Source organism: Falco punctatus (genome assembly GCF_963210335.1).
Source record: "Falco punctatus genome assembly, chromosome: 1".
Classification (NCBI taxonomy): domain Eukaryota; kingdom Metazoa; phylum Chordata; class Aves; order Falconiformes; family Falconidae; genus Falco; species Falco punctatus.
Genome location: NC_137580.1, coordinates 98631204 through 98658603, shown reverse-complemented (window position 1 = coordinate 98658603; position 27400 = coordinate 98631204). Strand labels below are relative to the sequence as shown.

General features: G+C 46.5%; 1 protein-coding gene across 5 annotated transcripts in view; it reads right to left on the bottom strand.

The window, feature by feature from the left end:
* Positions 1 to 27400, bottom strand: part of TTC28 (tetratricopeptide repeat domain 28) — a 191592-nt gene that overhangs the window by 115629 nt on the left and 48563 nt on the right. For 2 of the 5 annotated variants that reach the window (XM_080405593.1, XM_080405594.1), the window contains exon 3: positions 456 to 518. The exons of 1 other annotated variant lie outside the window; for it this stretch is intronic. In XM_080405593.1, the coding sequence (XP_080261719.1) occupies positions 456 to 518 (63 nt within the window). Of the gene's footprint in view, positions 1 to 455; positions 519 to 13326; positions 27123 to 27400 lie in introns of those variants that run through there. 2 more of the 5 variants (XM_080405598.1, XM_080405597.1) reach the window with 2 other exon arrangements.

Below are 27400 nucleotides of genomic sequence, written 5' to 3'. Positions count from 1 at the left end.
AAGGCAGGACACAAAGCAGAGCGGGGCTCCCTCCCCAGCGCTCAGAGCAGTCACCACCGTTTGTAACGGCCGGCATGCTGCACATTGCAAGGCGTCAGGTACTCGTTCAGGGTCATCAGAGCTGAAGCACAGCGGGGCTTATGCCCATGTGGCAAGTTTCTTTCTTTAATGCAACTCTGATACAAGATGTGTTAAATCTTTGATGTTATTGGCAGATGCCGACTGTATTTGCCTAACCTCTGATGCCTGCTGATTGACAGTGCTAATGCACTTTTTCACAGATGAAAAGGGAAACGACAGCTTTTGGCTCGCTTTCAAGCACGATTCTTCACCGCAAAAACACCTTATAGCTCAATCTGCTTTTCATACAACCTAACAATACAAATTATTCTTTATTGTGTTGCTAATAAGTGGTGGCATACTGACAAAAACAGGAGCTCGATAGGAATACTTACTGCAGGAGCCACTTCCAGAAAGAGAGATGTTCTCTTCTTTTCTTTAATTGGAGCTGCATTGACCTGATCTCAGAAAATCCCAGACAGAAGTTAAACATTAGTTCAAAATAATTTCTCAGCTTTCTACATCAAACAAAGTTTACCCCCGGACTTTTCAAGAGCAGCTATGCTAACAAGAAGCTGGTGGTCCAAGTGTCAGAGCTCATGTGCATGGACTACTGTCCAAAATAACACCTCCAAGGGCACAGGGACTGCATTTTTACACATGAAGGAAACTGTACATAGAATCACAGAATGGTCTGGGTTGGAAGGGACCTTAAAGACCACCCAGTCCCACCCCCTGCCATGGGCAGGGACACACACCCCCCAGCCCAGGCTGCTCCCAGCCCCGTCCAGCCTGGCCTTGAGCCCAGCCAGGGATGGGGCACCCACAGCTGCCCTGGGCAGCCTGTCCCAGCGCCTCGCCGCCCTCACGGGGAAGAATTTCTTCCCAGTATCTGTCTCCCCTTTTTCAGTTTAAAGCCATTCCCCGCTGTCCCATCACTACAGGCCCTAAACAAAGTCCCTCCCGGCTTTCCTGCCAGCCCGTCAGGCACTGGGACCATCTCCGTGGCCTCCTCTGGACTCGCTCCAACAGGTCCGTGTCCTTCTGCTGGTGACCCCCGAGCTGGGGGCAGCGCTGCGGGGGGGTCCCAGCAGAGGGGCAGAGCCCCCTCCCTCGCCCTGCTGGCCACGCTGCTGGGGATGCAGCCCTGTTCTTTGTTTAATGCAACAGCAGCTGATGAGTCCTCACGATGGAGATTCAGCTAACGGGAGAACGACTGTGACTTCTCCAACACAACTCCTTCTGCACACCCTTCAGCTGCCTTGTGCCCCACTAGTTTATGAACACTGCAATACTACATACGGCCCAAGAAAAACAGGCCCCCATTACTCCTGGCACTGTACACACTCACACAAAGCAGCAGCAGACATACATATACTTGTGGCTTAAGGAGAGAAAACATGCAACACAGAGGGCTGAACAGAATAAAGAAGCAGAAGTGTCATGGTCAAGAATTGCATCCCAGTAAGACTTTATTCAGCAGCAGGAAGTGAACTGGTGTTAGATAAAAGTGTATCAGTTTAAACGGATGAGCACTAGAGAGGAAAAGACTGTACTGTCTCGAAGCACAAAGTTCTGCTTTGCTCACCCCTTTCCTAGGTGGGCTAGAGGCTGAGTGACCCCGTCTACCAAGCTTCTGCAAGATTAGGCTGCCAGGCAGGGTCTGCAGAACATACAAGGCCAACTGAACAAAGGCAGGCAACACGGCAAGAGACCACAGCACAAATCTGCCTCACGCAGTCTGCTGCAATCGCAGTACAAAGCAGGGACCACAGACAGTGCACCCCCAGCACAGCTTTCAGAACCAGGCCTGTCCAGTGCACGTGTAGACACTGTAACTGCCTGCAGATCCCAACCACATACCTCCTCTGGAAGTTTACAAGTCACCTTCTCCATCTGTGTGCCTCTCCATTTCATAAAACCATAGGACAATTCAGGTTGGAAGAGAGCTAACAAGGCCATTAACTCACATCCCCCTCTGCCTGTTCGCCTCATGCCGCTTCTTTCTGCATCCACGTACTCAGGTCCAGCTGACACATATCCACAGTGCAATGCTGAAACGATTCGGGGAGGGCAGGAGGAAAGGCCTAAGAATGAAATAACCACTTGAAAATGCAGAAAGTTCTGTAAACAACCTAGGGGCCTACCTTAGCTGCATATGCAATTCTCCCTGCTACAAGCAGTTTGATTATCACCATCAGTAATCACAGAAAATACCGAGATGCAGTCAGATTATTTAAGCTGCCCTCAACTTCCAGTGGATGCAATCCTATAAGCAAACAAAACTGTTCAGAAATCCAGACAGATATTTTTTTTCAGTACCCAAGCAAATTGGGACAGAACAATCTTAAAGCCTCCCTAGGAAAGTAAGGAATTTTTCTGACAACTAAATTTGTTATGGACATCCACAGCAAACTGAGACACATCCCTTTTGGGATTCCACAGCAAGGAATCTCCTATAATACATTTAAGTGACTCTGCTGAAAAAATACATTAAAATTTAACAGAATCTCATAAAATGAGAACTCTGGTACAGAAGATTGTCCCTCCTTCTCTACTGGCTGATACATGAAGCTTCATCAGACCCACGCAGGCTGAGTTTTGTTGCTCGCCTCTGCCCTGGCCACAGAGCATGCTGCCATTATCAGGACTCTCCAGGTGGGGAAGAAAGTGCTGAGCCTTCTTGGGAACATGGCTGGAAGCCTACCAGTCATCCTTTACCCATCCTTAAGACTACCAAAGCTATCTGCTCTTTTGTGTCCCTGCAACCATCCTGGAGTCTGAGCCTAACTATGAATCTCATTTTACTCTATGAATGCCAACCATGATGGCACCTGCTGTTGGCAGCACCCATTGCATAGCAAAAGCCTGACTATACGCAGGCCTAGAAGCCCGTGACAGGGCAAAGACGACAATTAGCAGAAAGAGAGCCTAATCTAATTCAACAAAAGCTGGCTCTAACAGTGGCCATTTTTTTTTTTGCAAAACTGCCTATCTAGAAGGTAATAGCAAGAACAGAGGCAGAGTTTAAACAAAAACGGCTTTTCTAAACACAGAACTGATGGGGTTATGAGAGGTCTGGCTGGCTGTCCACGGGACTCCAACCCACCAACACTCACCAGCATGGTAAGAGCATAACGAAGGAAGCTGTGTTCCAAAGTCCATTGCTCTTCCAAGTCCTGTAACTCTCATGTCTTTTACGGTAACAGGACCTGTGGCTAAGGAAGCCCTCACTATGCAAGAACTCGTGGCTTTACAGCCCCTTGGTACTTCACAGGTATAGTCAGGAAACCAGAACTCCCATTGCCAGGAAGGCACCAGGGATGTGCCAAGAAACCAGCAAGTCGGGGGAGAGAAGACCCTGCGGTGTGCATTCCGCACTGGGACAGACTGGCAATGGGGCTTCCCTGCCCAGACATGCCAGGTATGGGTCTGCATCTGAGCAAGAGCTAAAATTCAGAACCCAGAAATTCACGAAAGGGCTATCCAACCATCACAGTTTAACATTTCTACGGAAAATGGGATGGTGCCAAGCCATAACAGTCCCTGTAAAGTCCTAATTAACATGAATAACACAGCTGGATATTTTTATGTATCAGCTTTCTAAGTCCCTCCTTCCTGCCACTTAAAGAGTAAAAATAGTAGAATTTATGGAGGTTAATTCATGGCTGCTTAGGTGTGATTCCACTTTTAGAGAAGGCTGAACTGCTCGCCCCTTGAAGTCACCCACAGGGGAGGCGTACGGATAGCCTGCCTTAACGGTGCTGGCTGCAGTGAGCTACAAAACAGCAGGTTTGCCAGGGAAACGTGGGCACCTGGCACAGTATCAATGGAGTTACCTTTCCTTCCATTCCAGACTTGGGTTTCAAGGCAGATGAGCTGATATCATCACCTGGCAGGTGTACAAGATCCTCACAACAGAGAAGAAAATAATAATGACAAGGTAAAAAGAAGAAAGACAGAAAACTCTGAAAGAAAACCAGCATAGTTCACCGTGAGATCAGACAGTTGTTTTATCACTCTGACGGCAGTTTAGTTTAGAATATATTTGGGCATGCTTCTTTACAAATAGGTAGCATCTGAATTAATTTGTGGAGATGGCAGCTCCCAGATCTGCAGGATTTTAATCGGGTCCTGTACCAGCAGAGCTGTCCCAGAGCAGCACCTCAGCTGACCAGCACCCCGAGTCCAGACACAGGAGCCGGAGCCAAACAAGCACGTGCGTCCAGGAAAGGTCAACCAATTTGTACACTAACTGCAAGAACGGCTTTTACAAACTATTTTCCATTAAAAGGACAGAAATTGTTTGCAGATAAAGCCACAAAACTTAATTCTGATCCTAGCATTTCAGATTAGGCTTTCCCATAAACATGCCCAGCTCAGCTGTAATTTTGTGCCAACGTAGTGTTCATCAGGCAAGAAACTAAACAAGTCTAGATCTGAGCTATTGCTGAAGTCACTGAACTGTTCATGCTCCTGGGAAAGGCATGTAAACACAGTCTGTAATTAGATGTCACACTTAAGTTCATCTCACAATCCTCATTTACTCCATTAAATGTAGCAAGCTCGTAAATAATAAGATTAAATAAACAACAAGCAACTTTGATAGGAAGAGTCACACTTCCATATAATGGGAAAAAAACCACTTTTTTTGAAAACTGTCAAAAAAAAAAAGGTTTTGACAACTCATTGTCCAAAACCAACTCCCAAAACAAACCAACCCACCCAACGCAGTAACACCAAGACGAAGCCTCCAAAGCAGCACGGCACTGCCAGGGCTGGCAGCAGCTCGTCCCGCTGGCTGGGCAGCACCGCTGTGCCCTGCTCCCCCCTCGAGCTGAGCTGCCGAGGGAGCTGAGCCCCCCAAAAACACACATGCTCCCGCGGGGTCACTGCCGGGTGGCCCAGCGGCGTCAGCATCGATGCCAGCGCCGGGGTGTGGGGCTACGGCAGCGTTTGTCTAGATCAGCTCAGGTCACACAGCCCTGCCTTTGGGGGGATGACTCTGAGCTACGCTGCAGGCACAGTCCCTACAGCTGTAACAAATACTCCAGGACAAACGCTGCCGCCGTTTCTATCTGTGGCTAACCGAAGAGTAACGGTCTCGGAAATTATTCCAATCAAACTGATGACACAGTCAGGTATTTTATTATTTATAAAGTCCTGATTTTCTCAGCACAGGAGAAAGCAATCAGACATTTCCCTACTCGTCACTCAAAACCCTTTTAAGCCAGCATCCCAGCAAGAAACCCCTGCTATCCTGGGCTTCTGCTGTTATCCCATAGGCATTTCTCTAGCCTTTGGATCATCTTTTTCACCTTCTGTAAAGAATCCCACCCTTCAACAGGCAAGCTCTCCTTCCCAGATACTTACTCGATGGCTGAACCAGCCCACCCAGCCCATATCAACGAACTGTACCATCTCCCTTTGCCTGCATTTTGTCAGATTTGCATGCTTAGCTGTTCCTGTCAAACCAACATTCCATGTTTCCAGTTGGAAATACACTTAACAACACAAGCTGCTGCTGTTCTTCCAAACCGACCCAGGAACCCCTATTACGAGGGTCCGTTAACCAGAGCAGGGGATAAACTTCTGCTTAAATAAAGATGCACAGAGAAGAATATTACAAATATGCTAAAAAGCGCTGATCTCATTTGGCAGCCAAGGACTCAAATTTTTCCACCTAACATTGGGAAGTGACGTTCAAACTTGTCGGAAAGACTCCAAATCATGAAATTCTTTTCCAGCGCTCAATTCCAATACAGAAATACGATAAACATATACAAAACAAGATAAAAAACCAATGCAGAGCAGTGTTGACAAGGCAAATTTGACCCAAGCGTGGCTCTCTGCAATAGGGGACGGAGACATCGGCCTTTCGGCAGCTCTGCAACGCGGGGCGCAGCAGGGACGTCAGCCTCGCTGAGGGGCAGGGTGCCGGTACCTGCGCATGGCACCGCATCTGAGTGACCTGGCAGGCAGGCAGAGCGGGTTCACGTCCTCTCCACATAGGGGAAGGACACGTCACGCTGACCTAGCAAAGCCAGCAGAGCCGTACCCATTTCCTCAGCCCATCTGTTTACTCTGTTACCATCTTCTCCAGTTTGCCCCGCACTGAAAAGGCTTCTTACCCACACAGCACACAAACCATGCTCGAGGATGTGCTCTGACTTGGCATCAACGATGACCAGAACGTGTCTACAATGCGCACGTCTCGCACCTTTGCTGTAAGGAGTAAGTTCTTACCTTTTTTCCTTCACCTTCACCCACATCTAACCCTCCTCTTGTGCTCCTGTATGCTCATCTTTAACCTCTTTTATCAGCTTTTGAAATAACAGACCCAGTTTGACAGAAGCTTTGTGCATGTTATTGATTTTTCTTCTAAACCAAACTAAGTTTTAGTAGAAATTCAAACGGATGAGCAGGATTAAAAGGGTGATTTCAGATATACCAGAAGGTTACAAAGCCCATTCACAGTAATGAAGGAAGATTGCATTAATCTCCTAAAAGGATTCAAATGCTGCAACTAGAGCAATTCCATTTCTTAACAGGAACAAATTAAGACAATTTCCCTTGCAGAAATTTCCATAATTACAAGTAATTATCTTCTACTCTGAACGTCTCCAGTACAGCACTTATTGCAAAGAGTATTCCTATCAAATACTCTATTTAGGAAATATAGGAGGAATTGTTTCTCGCTGAATTGTATGTTGTCATCACACTGATTAACCCACAGTTCTGCTCTGCCAGAATATGCATCTATCTCTGAGAATAACAACAAGGATCACCAATCCCTATCTGATGACCCTATCATTAGGTTATTATGAAAGCCTAAAAAACCCAGACTTTTAAAAGGGCAGGCAGAGAAGAGAGGGAAAAAACCACATCCACAGATGAAAGTCAAAGGAAGATCATTTAAAATACTGCATCGGACAACACAGTTCTTTTCTGCCAAGTAAATCAAAGGCTTGAAGACAGCATTTTGATGAGCATTCTTTTCAGGCAATAAGGACAAGTATGGCAACAGCTGCTGCAGCATTTGTGAAAACTGTATGAACTCAAACAAAATACCAGAGGTTACAAGAAACTAAGCTTTGCATTTGTTTTTCTTGTGCATAAGGAAAATGTATGTCAGTTATTCACTATTTTTCGTAAGAAGACATGTATAATCCCACGTATCTTGTCACCACACGTGGGAACAGAGTCTGCTGGACTGCTGCTGCCTCTGCACGTCTCTGTTGCCATGTAATATCCCCATTTGTGCTTTACTCCTAATCCCAGGCTGCTAGGGCACAGACTGGGCTTCCAGCAGCACAGCAAAACGGAGCCTGCTCTATGCCTACGACGAGAGGTAGCGCGGCATCCACTGAACTTTGCACTACCTGAAAAATCAGTGGCGAATTGAACTCGCTCATGGCAGACCATCTTCTGAGCATTTTAGACCATCGGTTTTCAAAGGAAGCATATCAGAGCTCACGCTCTACCCAACAGTTAAATAGCACTACCAAAGGGCCAACTTTTACCATGCTGAAAGACCCTAAGTATTCACAGATGGGTGGAAGTCAGTAATCCATGCTGCAGAAGACCATGAAACACAAGTACCAGAGATGACAAAAGGCAACAGCAATCTGATAGCAAAGGACAAAATGACTATGTTTGTGGGGGCTGTCCCTTCAAAAACTGCTGGCTCTTCACAGTACAGAAAGAGAGTTTGCAAAACCAAGCAGGTGTCCCCTACCTTATTACATCTACGAGACTGAAAGTCTGTCAAGAGAAGATGTAGAAACATTAATCATGTATTAAAAACTTTGAATGATGCACTGTAGTCACAAACTGCACATTAGACCCCACCAGAACGTGCGGGGTATGGGGCAGAACTGACCAGGACCCTCCCCTCCCGTGCCAAGCAGAGATTACCAACACCTTTCATGGCCCACCCACATATCACACCACAAAAGAATAACACTTAGTGAATCAAGAACAAATCAACAAAATCAATTGCTGAATATTAATTTTTTGTTTTGAAATTCTGTGCTCTTCCAGAAGTCTGATCTACTACTGCACAGAACACTTCACAGACACAATACCCTACTGGCAAGCTCTCCTCCTCTCACCCATTCACCGCTGAAGCATCCAGGACCCGACGCAATTTTAGTCACTGCTGAAGAAAGCGTATACTCAGGCAACACAGCCTACTCAATGGTATAAATGAACAAAAATGTAAACTTAAGCAGCAGTAACTGCTAGTAATGTGTTGAAGTTAGACATAACCTTGTTGCAATATTTGACAACCTTCGTTGTAAAACATTTTCTCCTCGTACCTAGTCAGAATTTCCTATATTCAGCATTGTAGCCACTGCCTCCCATCTGCTCTCCAAGGAGAGTCTCTCAATCTCCTCTACACCCTCTCATTAGGTGCCTCCTTCTGCTCACACAGCAGCAGGATCTCCTCTTAGGCTTTTCTTCCCAAGGCCTTCTCCTTCAAAGCCACAAGCAAAACAAAACAACCCAAACCACCAAACAAATAAAAAAGGCCACAACCTTCTGAAATCTTTATCCAGCAAGCCTCCTGCAGTCAAGGTTCGTAAAGGTTTGGAGATAACGTTTATCCTGCAAAGTCCAAAAAGCAAAGCCCTGTGAGCAGCAGCTAGCTCAGCCGCGGAGCCTGCATCACCTTAGACCCGACAGCTTTGGGAAGAAGCTGCGCCATCCCAGGTCCGTTAGAGGAAATCAGGACAGCGCTCTATCACTCCGCAGAAAGACGGATTACCAGCTCAGATCGCTATGAATTCAGGCGTAACATCATTCCAGAGCCAAGTACTGTATGGCCTTAAATGGAAAAGATCTACAATATTTAACAGGTCAGGAATACTCTCCATTTCTGTTTGTTTAAGCGCATAAGAGGGTAGATTTAGATTTTAAAAGCCTCTTAAGAAATACGAGATATGAAAGCTTACTGTGAATGCTTTTAGGTTTAAGTGCTCTCTGATAACTGCCAGTTATAAAACTGGGGGAAAGAAGCAGGGGTGGGAAGGGGAGGAGGGTCAAAGAAAAAGGAAAAAAAAAAATCAATTTACTTATTTTCACCCTGTGTGAGCAGAAAACTGCAAAACAGGTTTGATTTTCCAGCTTCAAAAAACAAGAGCACTTGCCACATCAGTAAATCCTGATGCAAACCGCAACCCACTGATCTGTGGAGAAAGGAACCTAAGGGTCAGCTGAGCTCACACTGCTCTGCAGAAATTATCATTGTCTGTCAAGTACTCCTCAGTCCTTCTCCGTTCCGTAGCACAACTCATTTCACCCCGCTACACAGAGGGAAAAGGTTACTGTCACACAAGCAGCCTGCCCATTCCATTCCCTACGGAAAAGAACTCCGCAACCTGTGACATTTTACAAGCGATACAATAGAGATTGCATTCACCACATTTCCCCAACAGCGCTACTGCACAACAGGCTGCGCGAGCACCATTACTGGCAAGAACAAGCTCATGAAAAGATACTCCATTGTTTCTGATGAAATTAATAAAGGCTGCTTCATGAACCCAAACACCTCCTATTCAGACTCCAACTCTAAATTCCACAGGGAGGAAACTGTTCCTCTCCATCCAGGCAGAAGTGGACGTGTATGCCCAGATTACACAGCAGCACGGACAGATGGAGCCATGAACTGTGGCACACAGTTACAAGCTAAAAGGGAACCTGAAAAGATTAAAAAAAAAAAAAGAAACAACAAAAGACTGACCTTTTGGATCTGTTACGCTCCTTAAAAATGACAGTGACCAAAATGAAATGCACTGTTACAGTCTTGAGCACATATTTAAAATCCTAACAGAGGATTTGGACATATTTGGATGTATCATAATACTATAGATCCAGATTTCACAAAAGCAATACAGGGCTTAAAAAGGTTAAGTTATGGCAGAAATATAATGATACGTGTGAATTTACTAAGAGCATATTTTTTTCCTGTGCTGCAGAAAAACCAAAAAAGCTACTATAGAGAAGTTAGTACATATGAATGCATGCTCTTACTGAAACGCTCTTGGTAACTACACCTAACTTTTGCATGTCAGTAACAAAGTGATACGGCAGTTGATCACTGTGTTGTTATCAATGATTTATTGAATCCTTCAAGAAATCTGCACCTGATACAGCCTGTGATTTCAGGTTTTGTCCAGCATTTAGGCATCACAGCTGAGTGGCAAATGACTCCCATACACCATTTTTTTTAGCACCTGAAACAGTTTCTTTTATCAGGCTTCTTAAGCATGCAAAATTTACCACATGCTCCTGCATAACAGGCGAGGTACATTGAATAAACTTGAAGCACCACTTTTTCCAACTTTGCTGGCTTTAATTATTTTGAAAGTAGCCCTCTCTCACCTGAACTCCAGTATTCCATTATGTGATCACAAGTATAATGGCTATTATTGTTATTATTCACAGAAAAAAGAACCATCCAAGCCATTCTCTCCTTCCCTCAGCCGAGAGGCTGCAACAAACCTGAGCCAACGATGGTAGGAGCAGGCTGAGGCAGGTCCAGGGAGATGTGATCCAGCAAAAAGCACCATGGTACAGACAGTTTCATTCGCTGGGAAGCCAACTGAGCAAGCATCCCCAGGACAGTACACATGGCACACTCATCCTTCCAGCAAACCATTCCCAGAAGCAGAAGGAAGCTACAAAAAGAGGTTGTAGTAAGGGACACACTGGAAAGAAAGATGTAATTACTGCAGCCTGAGCCATCCAACGTATTAACATGGCTCGGTTTATGCTTTTCAAAGACTATAATCAATATAGCATGTATCCAGATCGCATATAATTTAATTACTAGTCTCCTGAGCGTTTGTCATGCAGTTGTGCTCACCCTAATGCACTGAACATCTTACACTTGAATTCGAGCCCAGCTTCCCGCGGGGAGAGGCCGACACATGGCACCGGCAGCCCACCTGTGCACCCACCCCAGCTCCCACGGCTGCTGGGCCCGCTGACTGTTTGCCAGAGAAACGTATTCCAGTGGCAGTGGCCACCCAGGCCACCAACACACGCTCACTCTGGCCAGCCACCTGCCAGGCGGCGACACAGGGGGAACCTGAAGGGGAGTCAGGGACAAGTCACACAAGCCCACAGGAAAAGGGTCTATTAGTTCTGGTGCTTGTGGGAAAATTTAGGAAACAATTGTTCATAGTTAATAAACTTCAAAAAATATATGTGGTTTATAACAACAACAACAACAAAAATAAGTCCCATGCAAACTTTTCCTCATTAGCTGAAGGCAAGATAACGCCTTATACACCACAGGCGATAGTCGCATCTTAGCATCACCAAACAAAAGAGCTTACTCCGGGTTTGCACACAGGACTAATAAACTGCATGCGATCCACAGTATAACAGTTGTAAAAGCAAAAAATCCTCGATGAACGAAACACCTTAAACATCTAACGATATAAACAAATAAATAGGTAAAGCAAAAGAACATGAGTACAAATACATCAAACAAGACTCCTAATTCAGCACAGCAGCACACGTGTTCAGCTTTTGCACTGACAGCTCTTGCATTTGGGCATTTTAACAGGGAAGAGGCAGGCGAGTCACTTTCCAGAAGTCACTCACAGAAACGACCAACAGCTACAAACAACCGAGGGCTACAGGAACGCCAGCAGCTATACTGTCTGTCTCATTTTGTGTCCCGTTAAGACCTGGAGCAGCAGTGCCTTCTCGAGCGGTTTGCATGAGTCATTTTGTTGAGACCGCTCTGTAAAGCACATGACTGCAACACCACAAAGGCGGCCAGGCCAGGCCAGCAGAAATCCTGGCTGCACCCACGTGAGTATGCTGGCAACACTGACGAAATAACCTCTGCTGAGATTTTACTGGTACTACAGTTGAAAACAGAACCTATTCCAACATGAACATAGTTTCCATCACATCATAGCAGGAGCAGGAATTATTTTTTACTGGGAGTAGTAAGCTGTCTGACAGTTCAGGCAAGTTCAGCTATCTTCTGTACCCTCTACACCATCACATTTGGTTGCCCAAAATCAACTCGATTTAGACACAGATAATAACGCAAAGAAAGAAAAAAGAACAAAAATCTGACATCATGATTTAAGCGCAAGCGGGTGGGCCAATACTGCAGAGTGAATCCTGACACTCGAAACGGAATCTTCCAGAGCCGAGGAGTCCAGCCAGCAGCCAAGAATAATATTTCAGTGGTTCAGTCGATACTGCTGTAACCATGGCCTGGAGGGGTTTCCATAGCCATAACCACAGGAGTGACTGCACATTCAGTTGAAAATAGTAAAAACAGACATTTAAAAATCTATAGCTTGTAGACATCTTAAAACCAGTTTGAAAGGCAGCACAGAGGAGCTTGCAACAACGCACAGATGCTCCCAGCGAGCTTGACTGTCATCTGCTTATCCGGCTGAAGACACAATGATCTGAAATAAGAGCTCCTCTCACTAGAAGCAATTGCCTGCTTGCAAAAGCTAAAGGGCGGGCTTGGGAACAGCTGAAAAGCGGAGGTAGGAGTGACACGGAGCCCGAGGGATCACCGCGCGGTGCGGGCGGCACAGCTCCCACCAGGACCCCCCGAAGCACCGTCTATTCCAGCCCAGCGCTCGGAGAGACGCTCTCATGCATTTCACATATGATTCCTATTTCTGCCCTGATGTAAAACACAGTATCACACATCGCTCTACAAAGAAAGAAGGAGCCCTGCTGGTTCAAGCAGGTTTTTCCAAAAGAAAAAAAATTAAAAAAAGGGGGGGGGGGGGACACGACACGACGTAGAAAATAAAAAAAAGTGTAATAGCCTACAGCTGCCAGGAGCAAGGGGTCACTGCTGAGGGGGCGGCACGGCTCGCTAGGTTTTCCCTTAAAAGAATGTCAATAAAAAGCAGCGCCAGGCGCGCCGGGAGAGCGCGGTGCCGAGCCCCGGAGCCCCCGGCGGGCAGCGGGCAGCCCCGGGCCCGTCCCGCCGCGCTCCCGCCCAGCGGCCATGTTAGGGACCGGCCCGGGGCCGGGCGGGCCGCGCCGAGCCGAGCGGGGGGCGCCGGGGGGCTCCGGGGCGCCCGAATCCGCGGCCGCTTCCCCTCGCCGGCCCCGGCGGGGCGCGGCGGCCGCCGGGGGGATCGGAAAAGTTCGCGGCGCCTCCCGGGACGGGGACACGCGCGGCGGAGCGCGGCCCGGCCGGCCCCGGGACACACAGCCCGCCCGCGGGACGGGGCTCGCCCCCCCCCCCCGCCCCCCGCCACCCACCTTCTTCCGGGGCTGCCATTTCATCATATTTGTAGAGCGGGAACGCGGAGCATCAAGGTCGCGCTTGGGTGCCGGCGGCGAGCGCAGCGGGGCGGCAGCCCGCGGTCATGCTGCCCGGCCCCGCCGCCAGGCCCGCGCCGCGCCCCGCCGCGCCCGCGGGAGAGGAGCCGGCCCCGCCGCGCCGGCCATAGGAGCGGGGCTCTCCTCCGCCGGCGGCCGCCAGCCGCGCCGCCGCCTCACGCCCGCGGCCCGCAGGGACCCGCGGCCCCCAGGCGCATCGTGCGCGGCCGCACCTGCGCCGAGTGCGCGGCCGAGAGCCGCCGCCGCGGCACGGAGGCAGAGAGGGGCGCGGGCGCCGGCAGAGCCCCGCCGGCAGCGCCCCGCCGCCCCGCTCCGCTCCGCTCCCCGCCCCGCCCCGGCCGGGAGCCCCGGGACCGCCCCCCGCCCCGCCCCGCCCGCCGAGGCCCCGACGCGCGGCCTCCGGGCCAGCAGGCGGCCGCGGCGCACACAGGCGGTGGTGCTGCCCCGCGCCGGCCGCTCGCTGCGGGAGGGACGGCGGGACGGGCCTGCCCGCCGCCCCGAGGGAGGGAGAGTGGGAGGCACGGCCCTGCTCGCCGCCCCGCCCGGGGGCGCCGCCGTGCCCCAAGGCGGCCGGCGCCGGCCGGGCTGCATCCCCGTGCGCTGAGGAACGGCCGGAGGCGGGCGCTGGACGAGCCGCAGGGCCAAGTACTGCGGTTCTGCCGCTGGTTTTGCCACGGTGAAAGTTGCAGACGCCACCGAGCGCCCGAGACGCGGCCGCTCCCGCCGTGGTGCCGAACGCCGAGTGCCCCGGCCTCGCACCGGCAACAGCGCGGAGCTGCGCCTCCCCCCCCGGTACGTCCGTTCCCCGGGGGGGGCCGGGACGGTGGCTCAAAGCAGCCCGGGATGGGGTTTACAAACGCAACGCTCAGGGTTCACCGGGGGAAGGAGCGTTTGGGCTCCCGGACGCGCCGTGCGTTGCCGCTCGGGGGCCGGAGCACCCCGCGCACGAGGGGCGAGCAAACGCGGTGTAAAATGCGATCGGTGGAGCGGGCAGCGGAGGATGTTTCAGGGAGAGGAGCCTGTCCGGTTCCTGCGGCTCACAGCCAGGGAAAAGGGATAAACAAACTAGGATGAAACTGATTTTCCCATGAAACTCCCTATTCCGTGCATCTGTTTCTTCTGCTCATCCTGGACTGTCCCACGTGCATTGAACCCGAATTGCCGCGTCTTGCTGTTACAGCGTGGTGCTGTTGGGTAGGACCTGCAGAGCTTGTTAGATTGAAAACAATCCCAATTCATCAATTCCTCAGCACTGAGCTTTGTTTCATCTGGATAAAAAAGATCGAAGATTCAGAAGTGGTCCATAAAGTGCATTCTTAAGCAACATCCCCCTGTAGGATGTAAGATCTGATTTGATTCTATGAAGCTCTGGCTTTTCTTCCTGTAATAGCATTATTTATTTTTCCAAAATGCAGATTTTCTCTGGTTAAAGAGAAATCTGCTCTGTCTTTCTTTTCCCCAGTAAATACAGCAGAATAAACTTCTTGCAGCAAAGTGGGTCACCCAAAAGTGGGTTACACCACCTGCTGTAATCTGCAACCTAATGTTTTACTCTCTCATTAGGATTCTTCCAAGAAAAGGCGGCTGTTTGTTCTTGAGAGAGGATCACAGAGAAGAAGGTCTGTCAGCATCCCATTCATTTACGCACTGGGTCAAGCGTAACTTGTCTGTGATGTAAAAGGCCACCTCCCGCTGGCTCTCAGGCAGTCGGTGCCTCCAGCTGAGCCAAGATCCAGCACAGCGGTCACAGGTGAAACGCAGTTAGTGCACACAGCGCTCCTCCTGAACGACTGAAGACACAAGGCAGAACCACAGACAGATGCAGCATCTTACCTCTTGTTGTTTGCTTGTTCAAGAAATTTAACCATAAGTTTATTACTGGAATGTCTGTGTGGTTTCAGCTTTATATTGTGGTCGGAGTATTTGTTCCCACTGTGACTTCCTCACCGATTAACAATGCTGCACGCAGAAGGTAAAGCTGGGCAGCTTAAGCGTTCTGACCACCTCTGAGAAGTAGTTTATGCTGAAGTTGCACAGCTTTAGCCTGAGATGTTGGTCCCGAGACCATTCTTAAAAAAACCAAACAGAGTATCTCAGGTGACTTAAAAATCCTTAATACATGAACACACCACCATTTAACTGGGTTTTACGTTATTGAAGTGGTGCAGAGTTGTAGTTTTCATTGCTATGATGAATGACCAACAGTGCAGCATCTCAGAGGTAAACAATAAATGTAATGTCAAATGTAGCATCCAAACACAGATCAACAAACCCTCGCTGCTGGGCCCCTTGGAAATAAAAGAGTCAGCTGCTTTTCACTGCAGTTCCTCAGTCCTGAAGGACGGTATGCCTCAGACCACGTGGAGGCAAGAGCAGCAAACTCACATGGGCTGTTTCAACTCGGAGCCTCTGCGGTCAGAGGCTGCATCCCTTCCACAATCACTGCACGTATCCTGAAATGAAGCCAAACCTTGGGCAACAGTTCCAGAACACATCAGCCTTGGTCGCAAAGCTGCCTTCGGTAGTTCACATCTTGTCCTGTGCTACCCTCAAACACCTGCTCTCAGTTTGGTGTTTCTGTTCGCCCACCTTCATCTGGATTACTGACAGCTTCTGGCAGCACGCTATAAATTAAATCGCCGAGAAGATGCAAGTGAAAAATAAAGCTTTGAAAAGCAGCAGGGACAGAAAAGAACAGGTGTGGCAGTGCAGAAAAGGAACTCCATCTGGTTTTACTCATCAGAGCTAGTGTATCATGGAGCTATGCCCTTCTATTACACTAACAGTAGAGCCAGTATGCCCGGAAACTCATTGATTTCCATATATTTTAAAACCAGCATTGGCAATTTTAAAGAGTTCTGTAAATGGCAGAGTCGGTACTCAAGTAAAGAAAATAAACGCTCAGAATCAGACAATGCCATTTACCATGATGCTGTCAGAAAGAAGCTTAATTTAATTCATGGACAGATTGCGAAATGTGTTGTTTTGACATGATCAACAGGAGATTTTGAAATTCTTCCTGCCTAAAGATAATTAACAGGAAGCAAAGCAGGAGCTGTGCATATACACCTGTCACAAAAAGGAGTGAGCTGGTTCACTCCTAATCTTAAGTCTTACTCCAGTGATTGGCATTTCTGCTATATTTAAACTGCTTTTTTTTCTGCTGTTGAAAAAGGAAATTATGTTGGCACTATTTTCAAAGCCATAGAAAATACCCAGAATAAAGGCAGTATAAATGCCAGGTATCTGAAGGAAATGGCAGACAGTCTTTACTCTTTCAAAGTCAGAGATTTGTCTGACTTCTTTAAGATTAAAGAAAACGCAGCATGGTTTTTTGTTTGCTTTTAAGGTCCCAGTTTCTCTTCCCAGGTTGGAAGCCACTCAGTATGTCGTGATTCAATCGCCAGAAGATGCTGAAACCATCCTCTTATGCTGGCAGCTTCCATCTCCTCCATCGTGAGAACAGAATCCTCATGTCCATTTCAAAGTGAACCAATTCATTTTCTCAAGTAATCAGCAAAGCCCAGAAAATTCAAGTGCAAGTGCTTCATACAGTTCAGACTGAATCAGTGGACAAGCCATGTAAGAATACGAATACGAAGCAGAAGATAACACTGGTCCATCAAAGTTAAATGCCTCTCAGTTCATTAAAGGTGAAATGGCTGAAAAGTACCAATCAGCTCCCCATCCCAGCATCCCTGGCTCAAAATATTGCTTGTGTGTGGAGAGCCAAGTGCCATCATTTCCCATACAGGATTATGCCCCAGTCATAGAGCCTGTCACAGGTTACCGACATCTCTTCTGCGTAAGAAACACCATGATGAATCCATTCTGAATGAATGGTCCAGCCTTCTGGACACTGTGACAGCAGCTCCCAGAGAACAGCGTTTTCTCTTCCAAATGTACATCAATAAGGAACAAACATATTTTATTCCTTCCAATATTTGTGAGTGAATAACGGTCAGTATTTTGGCAGGCTGGCACAAAACCATCCACCAAAATGACTGGCTACGCCAATACTGCCCCCTGCCCAGCCCCGGCCCCATTTCCCTGATTTACTGGTATTTTTAAAATTCAGACTGTGGATCTGACAGTCCAGTATATTGTGCCAAACACCTGTTCCTTCTCTCCTAAAGATGCTGACTAACAGAGAAGAAAGGGGTGTGTTATTAAGACATATCCGATATTGGAGCTCAATCTTACAACTCAATGAAAAAAACTGGAAAGTGTCTTTTTCAAATTAATCCTTGATAAGAACCTACAACTATTTGATGTACTACCTCTCTTCTTGCAAAACACTTCATTTTCAATAAAGTTCTAATACCTTTGTACACCTTGAAATTCCCTCTACTCAGCCAAAGCGCATCACCTAGAAGCAATCACATACACTGCAAGTAGAAAAATGTCCGGTTGGAGATGGCTTGGTGAGAAGAGCGCAACTTTGGCTAGCCAAAGCATATCAGAATTTAGTTTATTGTGTCACTCTACCGTTTAGCAAGCAGCTAGATCTGACAGTATTTGGCACATACATAAAGATTTAGAGTAACCACTTGATCTTAGGATGTATGCTTTCCCGTGAACTCACTGGACTGGTATCCTGACAGATGCCAGCATTTTAACAGTTAACAATACACCAACACAGCAAGAGGGATGTAGATCAGCCTTCTAATAGCCAAGTCCCCTGGCAAATTCATGAAGCATAATAAAATCTAATCCTTTTATTTCTGAATTTATTAAAGCAGCTTTCAATTCATTACAATGATTCTGTGTCTTATTGTTTTGTCTGCCTCAAACTAGCATGCTGAATGCAAACATGGCAGCTTGCAATTGTTTAAAGGTACAGCACACTTGATCTGAGCAACTGCAGCTGCTAAAGAAGGGAAAGGGAGAAAGTATTTCAGAAAATTCTCCTGGTCTGGGAGCAGGTAACTCCCCTGAAGCGTAGTAATTGGTGTACTGGAGTTCTGAAAAGAATCTCACTTCTCTAAATTACCAGAAATCAACAAATCCTAACTCATCTCTAGGTGTCAATTTATGGCAAGTACTCAGGCGACTTAGAATCAAAATTTACTTCCAGCCTCCTCACTCCAGGTTCTCTGGGCACGCAACCTGCCATTTCTTTCTTACATGGGAAGAGAGAAGTACCAACTCCAACCGCAGGTGCTGGCGTCGCTCGGCATTACCCTGGCGCACACCTCAGAGTGCATGCTGAAGGGTGAGAACACTGCAGGCCAAGGAAGCGATTCAAGGTCCTTCAAAGTTTTTGCAGATTACACCAGCCCCTTCTGGTCCACCTGCCTTTTGTTCCTGTTGCATTTTGCTACTAGACTGAACCATTTCACCCTGTTCTCTTGATAATAAAGATGGATTGTTCTGTGCCGTACAGCAGTAGCGTGGATTATTTTCATTATTAGGTTACCTGGGGTTCACATCTCAGCAGCTGACTCTCTTCAAAAGACTGAAAATCACTTCAGAAAATGCTTTGTTTAGTCAAGCAGAAAAAGCTCTTTTCACAGGGGTATAATCCAGGCTGAAACACCAAGGACAGGGCTTTGAAAAATGAGGATATACCTATCTGGAACATACCACTTCTGACAGGAGAAGCAGGTGAGAAAAACTGGTTGCTTAAGACTAATTAGAGAGTTGTAGCACAATTTTGTTCAAGGAGATGCAGAACTGAAATGAAGATAAGGAAAGAGCCTTCAGCATTTATTACTGGCAACTGCATTCATGAGGGGTAAGGGGGGGAGGTGATCACACAGGCCAAATTGTCTGAGGGCTGTAGGTGCCTGTTACTAATTACAAATCATTCAGAGGTACCACAAAATGATCCAAGAGGTTAATACAAGATTAGGGCTAATCTTGTTGTGATAGAGTGCCCTCTCAAGCACTGACATCTGAGCTAGGACGTAGGGAACAGACGCTTGCAGAGACCCCGGCCCCACGCTGGTCGCAGGGAACACGGGACACTGCACTGCGTGTTTTGCTCCTTGCGATCCATCACCCTTGCTTCCAGGCACTCATTTGTAAGTATTTTCTTCACACACACACAAAAATATCTCTTGGAGTGGTATTTCCCTAATACCAAGGGGGTAGATTAGATGGCCTTCAAAGGTTCTTTCCAACCCAAACCATTCTGTGACTGCATGGCTCTGTAACACAGCCACAGACGAGCAGGAACATGGGAGGCAGCCAGCATTCCCACCAAAGGTTTGCCTGCAGTGCAGAGAGGGGTACGCCAGGAATGCGTATGGAAAATAAACCCACCAAGAAACACTCATTTTTGGAAGGCATGCAAGTGTATGTCTGTATTTTCTACCTCATTTAGGGCTTTTGCCCTAAAATTAGGCAGTTCTTTTTTAATTCATAGACCAAGTCTTGTGATAAAACTCCATCCCTTTCCCACCCTTTGGGAAATAAATGGTGAAACTGCATCGTTCCTTACACTGCTCTTTGGTATTCCAAATGAGAGCCCTACTCCTTACTTTGAAAGATAAAAGGTGGGGGGAGGGGAGAATGAAAAGCAAAAACAGGGGGTGGGGGTGGAGGAAAAAAAAAACGGGGAAAAAAGGAAAGTGAAAAAAGAGAACAGCATACTGCCCCACTTCATCATCTTGCTTTTTGCAGCATAGCTAGAGAGTCCTTGTTGGCACCCCGATTGTGACTGTAAGCGTTTACACATGCACGTTTATACACATAAGAGAGAAAAGGTGCAAGGAAACAAGCACTATCGCAGGGTGAGAGAAGGCCTTGGTGCTGTGCAGGCACAGTTCAGCAATAGCTAGAACATTTGTGTGTTACCAACACTCGTTTGGTTACAAATCCAAAACAAGGCACCATATGGTCTGCTATGAAGAAAATCAACTCCATCCCCACCAAACCCGGTACGCTCAGTGTCCAACACTTCAACAAGGAAGATGCATGTAGAACACATAAATACTTCCCAGGTCTCCACATGAGGAACTAGAAAGAACCGTCCACACAAGGGTGAGTCTAATATTAAACACAATAACCAGCCAAACTCATCTACAGCAGGAACAAACAGTGACAAAACATGGGGAAGTAACTAAACCCCCATGGAGGCGGCACTCAGATTCTTCATGGGCACACACTTCAGTCGATATTCTAAAATACTCAGAAATGAGTATGGGGGAGAGGGCAAATCCTTCTTTATTTTGCAAGGGGAAAGCGAATCATACACAGCACCCTACAAGGCAGAGGTGGGGAACTCCCAGATCAAGAAGCCTAAGGATGCGAGCAGGAATCTTCTGGCTAGTGACTGTATTCATCAAGAGAAGCAGTTGTGCCTGTGAAATATTTATGTGATAGTCTTACGGCAAAACAAGTACTTCTGTAGTTTATTGGACAGGAAACAAATCCTAACTGTATCTTACAAATTTTAACTGTATCTTACCAAGGAATGCGTTTGCTTTGGAACTGTTGGTTGTGACTCCGTTATTGGCTTAAGAAGCTTCAGCTCTTCCATTACATGATTCTGAGAAGAAAACATCGTGTTTGGGACCTGCTTCTAATTATGGCTTCCCCCTCCTTTTTTCCATAGGAAGCACAATTACTGCTGCTATGGAGACAAGTGTAATTCAGTCAAGATGTGGGTCAAAGCAATACTTGGGAGGCAAAGATCTACCAAAAAAAAGTATCCTTTCTGCTATCTCTCCTCTCCCGGAGAAGGGTCTTCTCTCAGTCTTCCCTTGCTGACTTCCATCACCCGCTGCTGCCTCAAGTAAGAAATTCTAAGAGACAAATAAATCACCTATTTAACACATGCATCACACCAGGACAATAGGGCAACCGATTTGCCCCGCTCGCAAGGCTGGTGACACTGTGGGGATCTGCCCATGCCACGGCGCAGCCACCAGCTGCCACAGGGGGACTGGCACCCTCCCAGGGACAGGTCCAGTCACCTCCACATGGATATTTCTGCGGATCCTAATGGAACGTAGCTTGAGGTTGAGGGGGAACTTCCTTTCACCTCAGAGCACTGAAACGGTGCCTTATTTCTCAAGGCATGTTATTTATTGCTTAGTAATGGCAGAACTAACTGCATGACAGGCACCTTCCAAGTCTTTAAGGACAGTACTTTTTCCAAAGAATCCACAATACTACACAGTGAGCCAAGAAGAGACATTAAGGGAAGGAAAGTATTATTATCTGAGCATGCTGGAAATTAATTGATTTTAACTAGTACAGGATGGCCCTATACATGCCCGTAACAGGAGTGGAGTGCCACCAAGTCACTCCTGTAATTCCAGCCAAGCAGTTTAATATCAAAGGAGAAAATTTCATTTAGATTCCTTCTAAGCAAGGAGAAAATTCACACAGCCAAGACTGCACATTCATCCATCCCAGCAGGACCATCTCACTCCATCTTTTTCCTCGCCCACCTTTATCCTGAGAATATAAACTGATGGAAATGTCTGTTGCTACAGACGCTGCAGTAAAACCAACTGTTTTTCCATGACTCTTTGGACTTCCTCACCTTACGTCATTATTTACTAGGATGCTCTGAGACTCGTAATCAGTTTAGGCTCTTCTTCTCCACATTTCCTGAGCGCTCATTTTCCAATGCTGTGGATACAGGGGCGATCTGATCAAATTGCAGGTGAAAAGTGCTACCCAGCTTTAAGAGCTCTTGTGTTTCTTCCCTTGAAACAGAGATTCCTGTACACCTCAGTGCCTTCAGTTCTCTTTTTTTTCCCCCTAACATCCTTAAGTTACACAGGTCCACTTCTAGCTGGTTACGCTAAAAGGTCTGGCAAGTAGATTTAGCACAGAAAAGAACAAATAAACAGCTGAGAGGAGGAAACTTCTAGTGAGAACCAGCTGTCAAGGAAATCAGTCATTTCTTTAGCGACACTGCTAATTTGATCAAAAAACCTGACAGATACAGTCTGACAACATGCACAGGCACGACTTTGGGTCAAACTTGCGTCACTGCTCCAAAGCAGATGCAGGCAGCAGGGGGTTGCCCACTGGAGAAGGCAGAAGTGCCCTGTCCCTTTGTAATGCAGTTCCATGGTATCTTTCCAAATGCACAAGTTTAAACAAGCCAATAAACACCCCAAAGGAGGCAGGTTCAACTCGCAGGCTGGTTTTCTTGCTTCTCCTGCCAGAAACAAAGGGGCTGCAGCACAGTGGGGCAGGAGGAGGAGTAAGGAGCTGGAGAGTGAAAGCACACACAGGAAAAGGAGCAACACATCAGGGAGGGGAAGAACAAGAGAACAGAATGCGTGCATGGGCATGCCCATGTCTGCACATGTGTCTGCGCATGCTCATGCACGTGTGGGCATCCGTTCTTGCACCCATGCTTCATCGCACTCCGCAGCACCTCGTCCACCCGGTTAAACAGCAGCACTGATGAGCTTCAAAGAACTGGCAGCAATGCTGTGGAGCCAAGAACAAGGATTTAGACCAGGGAATACACAGGGAGTACTGCCAGTCGGACCTCATCAGCGGGGACTTTAGAAATAAATAGTTTTGACGTTAAGTAGCCAAATTCAAAGGCAAGCACAACTCCATTCCATGTTCCAATATTCACAATATTCCCTCACGTCCCCAAGAAATCTTCCCCAGTGCTGTAGGTCTTTGAGGAAACTGTCCCATTTCGCAAGCCCGTGATTTCAGGGGGGATGCTGCTGCTCATCCCTTCGGAAGCTGCTCTCCCTCCCTCACCCCCCACCCTGCTGCTGCTCGTTGCCAAGCAACTGGCCACTCCGCAGGGCCTGCCTCCCAATGGCCAGCAGCTTAAGCCATTACCATTTACTGAAAAATAAAAATTTAAGAATGAAACCAGACATGGCTAAAACAGCAAAGCCTACTTTCCTTTAGTGCTTGGATCATTTTGTGGGAACCTTGGAGGCTGCAGTTTGTCTGCAGGCAATAAACCACGGACTCCCAGGAGGGCTGAGGTGGGAACGCATCTCTGGAGGTAGGTCACCTCCTCCAGCCTCCTGCTCGGGCAAGCCACCCTGAGCCATGTCCAGGGGCTTCTGACCACCCCAGGGAGGGGGGCTCCATGGCCTGGGCAGCCTGTGCCACTGCTTGGCTGTGCTTCCCAGGGAAAAAGTGTTCCCTGATGTCCAGAGGAAACCTCCTGGGCACAGGTTCTGTGCTTTGCAGGACACAGAACATACTTTCTAAATGTAAAGAAATGCAAGGTTTAATTCAATTTATTTTTTTTTTTAAGTTTCCTCTGAAAGGGCTACACAATAAAACTATTGTGTTGTAAAAGATCTGTTTTGTCTATTCAAAAATTTCTCTTCCACACAGTGGAAATGCAGGTATATTACACCAGCTATCCTACTCCCGAGCCCTGAGATACTCAACAAAAGATCCGGTAACAGTCAGAAACAGCACTTGTAACTCTCTCAGGAGTCTTCTCTTACTGATTTACAATGATAGACAGTCCTACTGCTGAACTTTCTTGTAAAATGTGGAACAGGAATTCCGTTTGTGTCTGTTCACATATTCAGTTGGGACTCTATGAATAAGAGATGTGACACGATTCATCCATATGCAGTATCATCTTTTCCCCAAACCACAGTTGCTGAAGCTACAGAGCAGCCCTTTCCACTGCTACAGCATTTGAGAACAGAGGAAAGGAATAAACCGAACTTCTGTACAACAACAAAGTCTCTACAGATAGACAGGCAATGAGGTCTCAAAAAAAAAAAAATCAAATAACTCTTCTTTAGAAAGGTGTTCAAAGAGCAATTCTTTCTTTAGGCTACAGTTAATGTGAATAATAACTTGTCACTGCCATGTCAGAGAGAACCATTTCAAAAGTGGGAAACAACATTCAGGTGCTGTAAAACTGCACAGTATCACTGAAAGCACTGCGGCAGGGGCCGTCTGGACCCTGAGGAGTTACATCGAAGGTTCTTAGAACAGAACGGTTTCAGTTGGAAAGGACCTACAACAACCATCTGGTTGGAGAAGCATATCCAGGTGGAGGTTTACCTTACGTTGTCCTGCTTACAAACACCGCTGTCAGCCCAGATCTGGCCACAAGCTGTCCACAGCCAGCAGATGTGCCTGGTTCGAAGGGTGCAGCACCCCCTCCGCTCTCACAGAGCCCAGACTCTCAAAAAGGGGGTGTCTCTATCAGATGAGTAGTTGTAGATGTAGTCTAGGCCACTTCACCACCATGACGGTGGGTTTCTGACGCAGTTTTATTTAACTTCGCTACTTTGGCCAGTAAGCTTAGGGGAGCTCATCAAAATAAGAACATAAGAACCTGCCAGTGATGAAGGCAAGTCTCGGCCGGCTCCATCCTGCAGCACAGAGACCAGCACGCCACTACAGCACAAAACACTTATGCAGAACCTGACTTGCAATTACATTTTTCAGCATAAAGTTGTGAGAGCATTTAAGAGTAACTAGGACAGCTGTTGGCTCCAGCCTAAAAATACAAAGAATATAGCTACTTCATTTAACTTTGTGTGTTCAAGCATTCAGCATGAAAGAACATAAGGCTTAGAGAGGTACTGACATTTTTCTGCATGGAGAAACAGAAGGACCCAACCATGCAGCAATTTCCATCCAAGGCCTGACAGGAAAGTTGAGGGGTTAGTTATTTGCAAGAACCAAAAATAAGAAAATATTTGATCCGTGTCTACATAAAAGTGGTTACTGATGATAAAAGATTAATTTTAAATACTTTCTAAAGCAAAACCAAACTGGCTAATGAAAGATTATGTAAACAGACATTTGCTCCATAATCCATTCTTGCAATTAGCCTCTTTTCTTACTAGACTTATTACAAGGGGTGATCTATTACATGGGATGAACTCACAGCAGACCCAAAACAACAAACTCTACTTGAAGTGTCACCTGTACTCACTTTACCTTCCTTTTTCTCCAGCACAGATTTTGCCATTCTAAAAAAGTGAGATTAGCAGTGGATGCCACTGAAAGAGAGGGTCCTTGCACCATGCACAAAGCAGACAGAAAAGAGTGAGTAACATTATAACACTCCCCGCAACATCATTTCTGACACATCTGAAATCCTCAGAATAAAGATTACTTCTTGCGTCCACAGCAGAACCCAGTGCCCAGGCTCCACAAGCCACTTCATGTAGGACCCCCCTGCTTTGACTACCAGCCAGCTGGGACTATCAGCCAGAACTGCTTAATGCCAACTGAAGATGCAGCTCCTCTCATGCAAATGCCATCTGAACAGACCACCAAGCAGCCAGCAACTTCTCACAAACCTACCCTTTTTCAAACCAGTGACCTGTGTGTGAATGTCTAAATCTATACAATACATTACCAGTCCCCTCAGACATCCAACCAACCTGAAACTTTTTTTTTTTTAAATCTTTATGTTAAACCAAATCACACTGAGCTTGTACCATGATAATACAGAGCACGTTGTAATGCAGGTCGGTAGTTGGTAGTGGTCTTTTCAAGCTGTGCCATGGCAAGTAAAGCTGTCATTAGACTTGAAAGGATCAATAATTTGTTTTATTTGCTAAGTTTACAGACAGACCTTTAAAATTAAGTCTTGCCATTAAAAAAAGATCTGGTTTATGCTCCTGGACTTCATAAAACTATGATTAATTCAAAGCAAGGAATTTTTTTTCCTTTTGAATACAGCACATCAGCAGAGGAAAACATGGCCATACTTCCTTTCCAGAGTTAGCTTTGAGGAAGCATATTAACGGTAAAATTCCTTTATACCATTTCCTTTCTTCAATTCACATAATCACACAGTTAGAAGTAACTACTTTAATGACTGACAGTTCCAGGCTCCTGTGACTTGAGCATTAGTATGCACAGAAACCAAGGCTTTATCCAGTTCAAACTGCTGAACAGTCACTACGAGCAAATGTAAAAGGAATAAAGGAATAAAAATAATGTAATGACCTTCTCTGTTACTTCTAAAAAAGGATTCTTTTCTAACCATGTGTAAATCAGTTCATCAGCAGTTTCGCATCGAAAGTTCTACTGATGCAAACCAATTAAACCTTGATACTCAATGGCAAAGCCAACTGCAGAGCAACTGGGAACGGAAAGAGGTAAGAATTATAACCAAAAGTTTTGAATAGCTGCAAAACACACCATTTTCATCTTTTACTATGTAGATTCTACCACAGATAGGATGATCACGATAACATTTTATTCCAGTTCTAAGGCAGCCTTGCTATTCCTCTGCTATTGCACCCATTTCCAAGCACTTCACCAGGCAGTTACTGATAATCTAGAAACAGCACAGAAAACGTAAATAGAACTGAAAATGTAATAAAGGAATTGTATATGGAAAAAAAGATGTGGCAAGAATCTTTAACCTGATAACGCTGCAGCTCTGGCAGCAGATATTGGATGTGTGTCAGAGATTAAAAGAGCAAGTGGGAATGAATTACTTGACTGCTATAAGTAAAAATAAGAAAGGGCAAGAATGAACTAAAATTTACTACGTAGATTCTATCATGGATAGGATGAGGGATGGAAAAGGCCCTCTAGATCTTGAATTTCCCTGTTACGTGTGATGCCTTCTTTATGTGCTGCATATACAAGCGATGACAGACAAGTGAGACACAAATTAGTGTGATCTATTCTCTCTGCCTGGTCACAGACTCTTATTCTGTTCTACGTGACAACGCAGCGGGCTGTCAGGAATGGGGTGACTCAGTTTTCCACATCACTACCCAACTGCCATTCTGTAAGTATCATAATTTAGGTAAAGTGCTGCCAATAAGCTCATATTTGCACGTAGGAGAATCTTACTATTATTCTTCTAGTTAAAAAGCCCCTTCTAATTAACCTGCGTAAAGGCTTAGGCCAAACAAGCAGAACTTCAAAGTCCAAAACCTAAACCAATTTTACAATGGTTTATTCCAAACCGTTGAAGCCTCAATTAAAAGACAAAAGAAAAGGAAAGAAAAGAAAAGAAAAGAAAAGAAAAGAAAAGAAAAGAAAAGAAAAGAAAAGAAAAGAAAAGAAAAGAAAAGAAAAGAAAAGAAAAGAAAAGAAA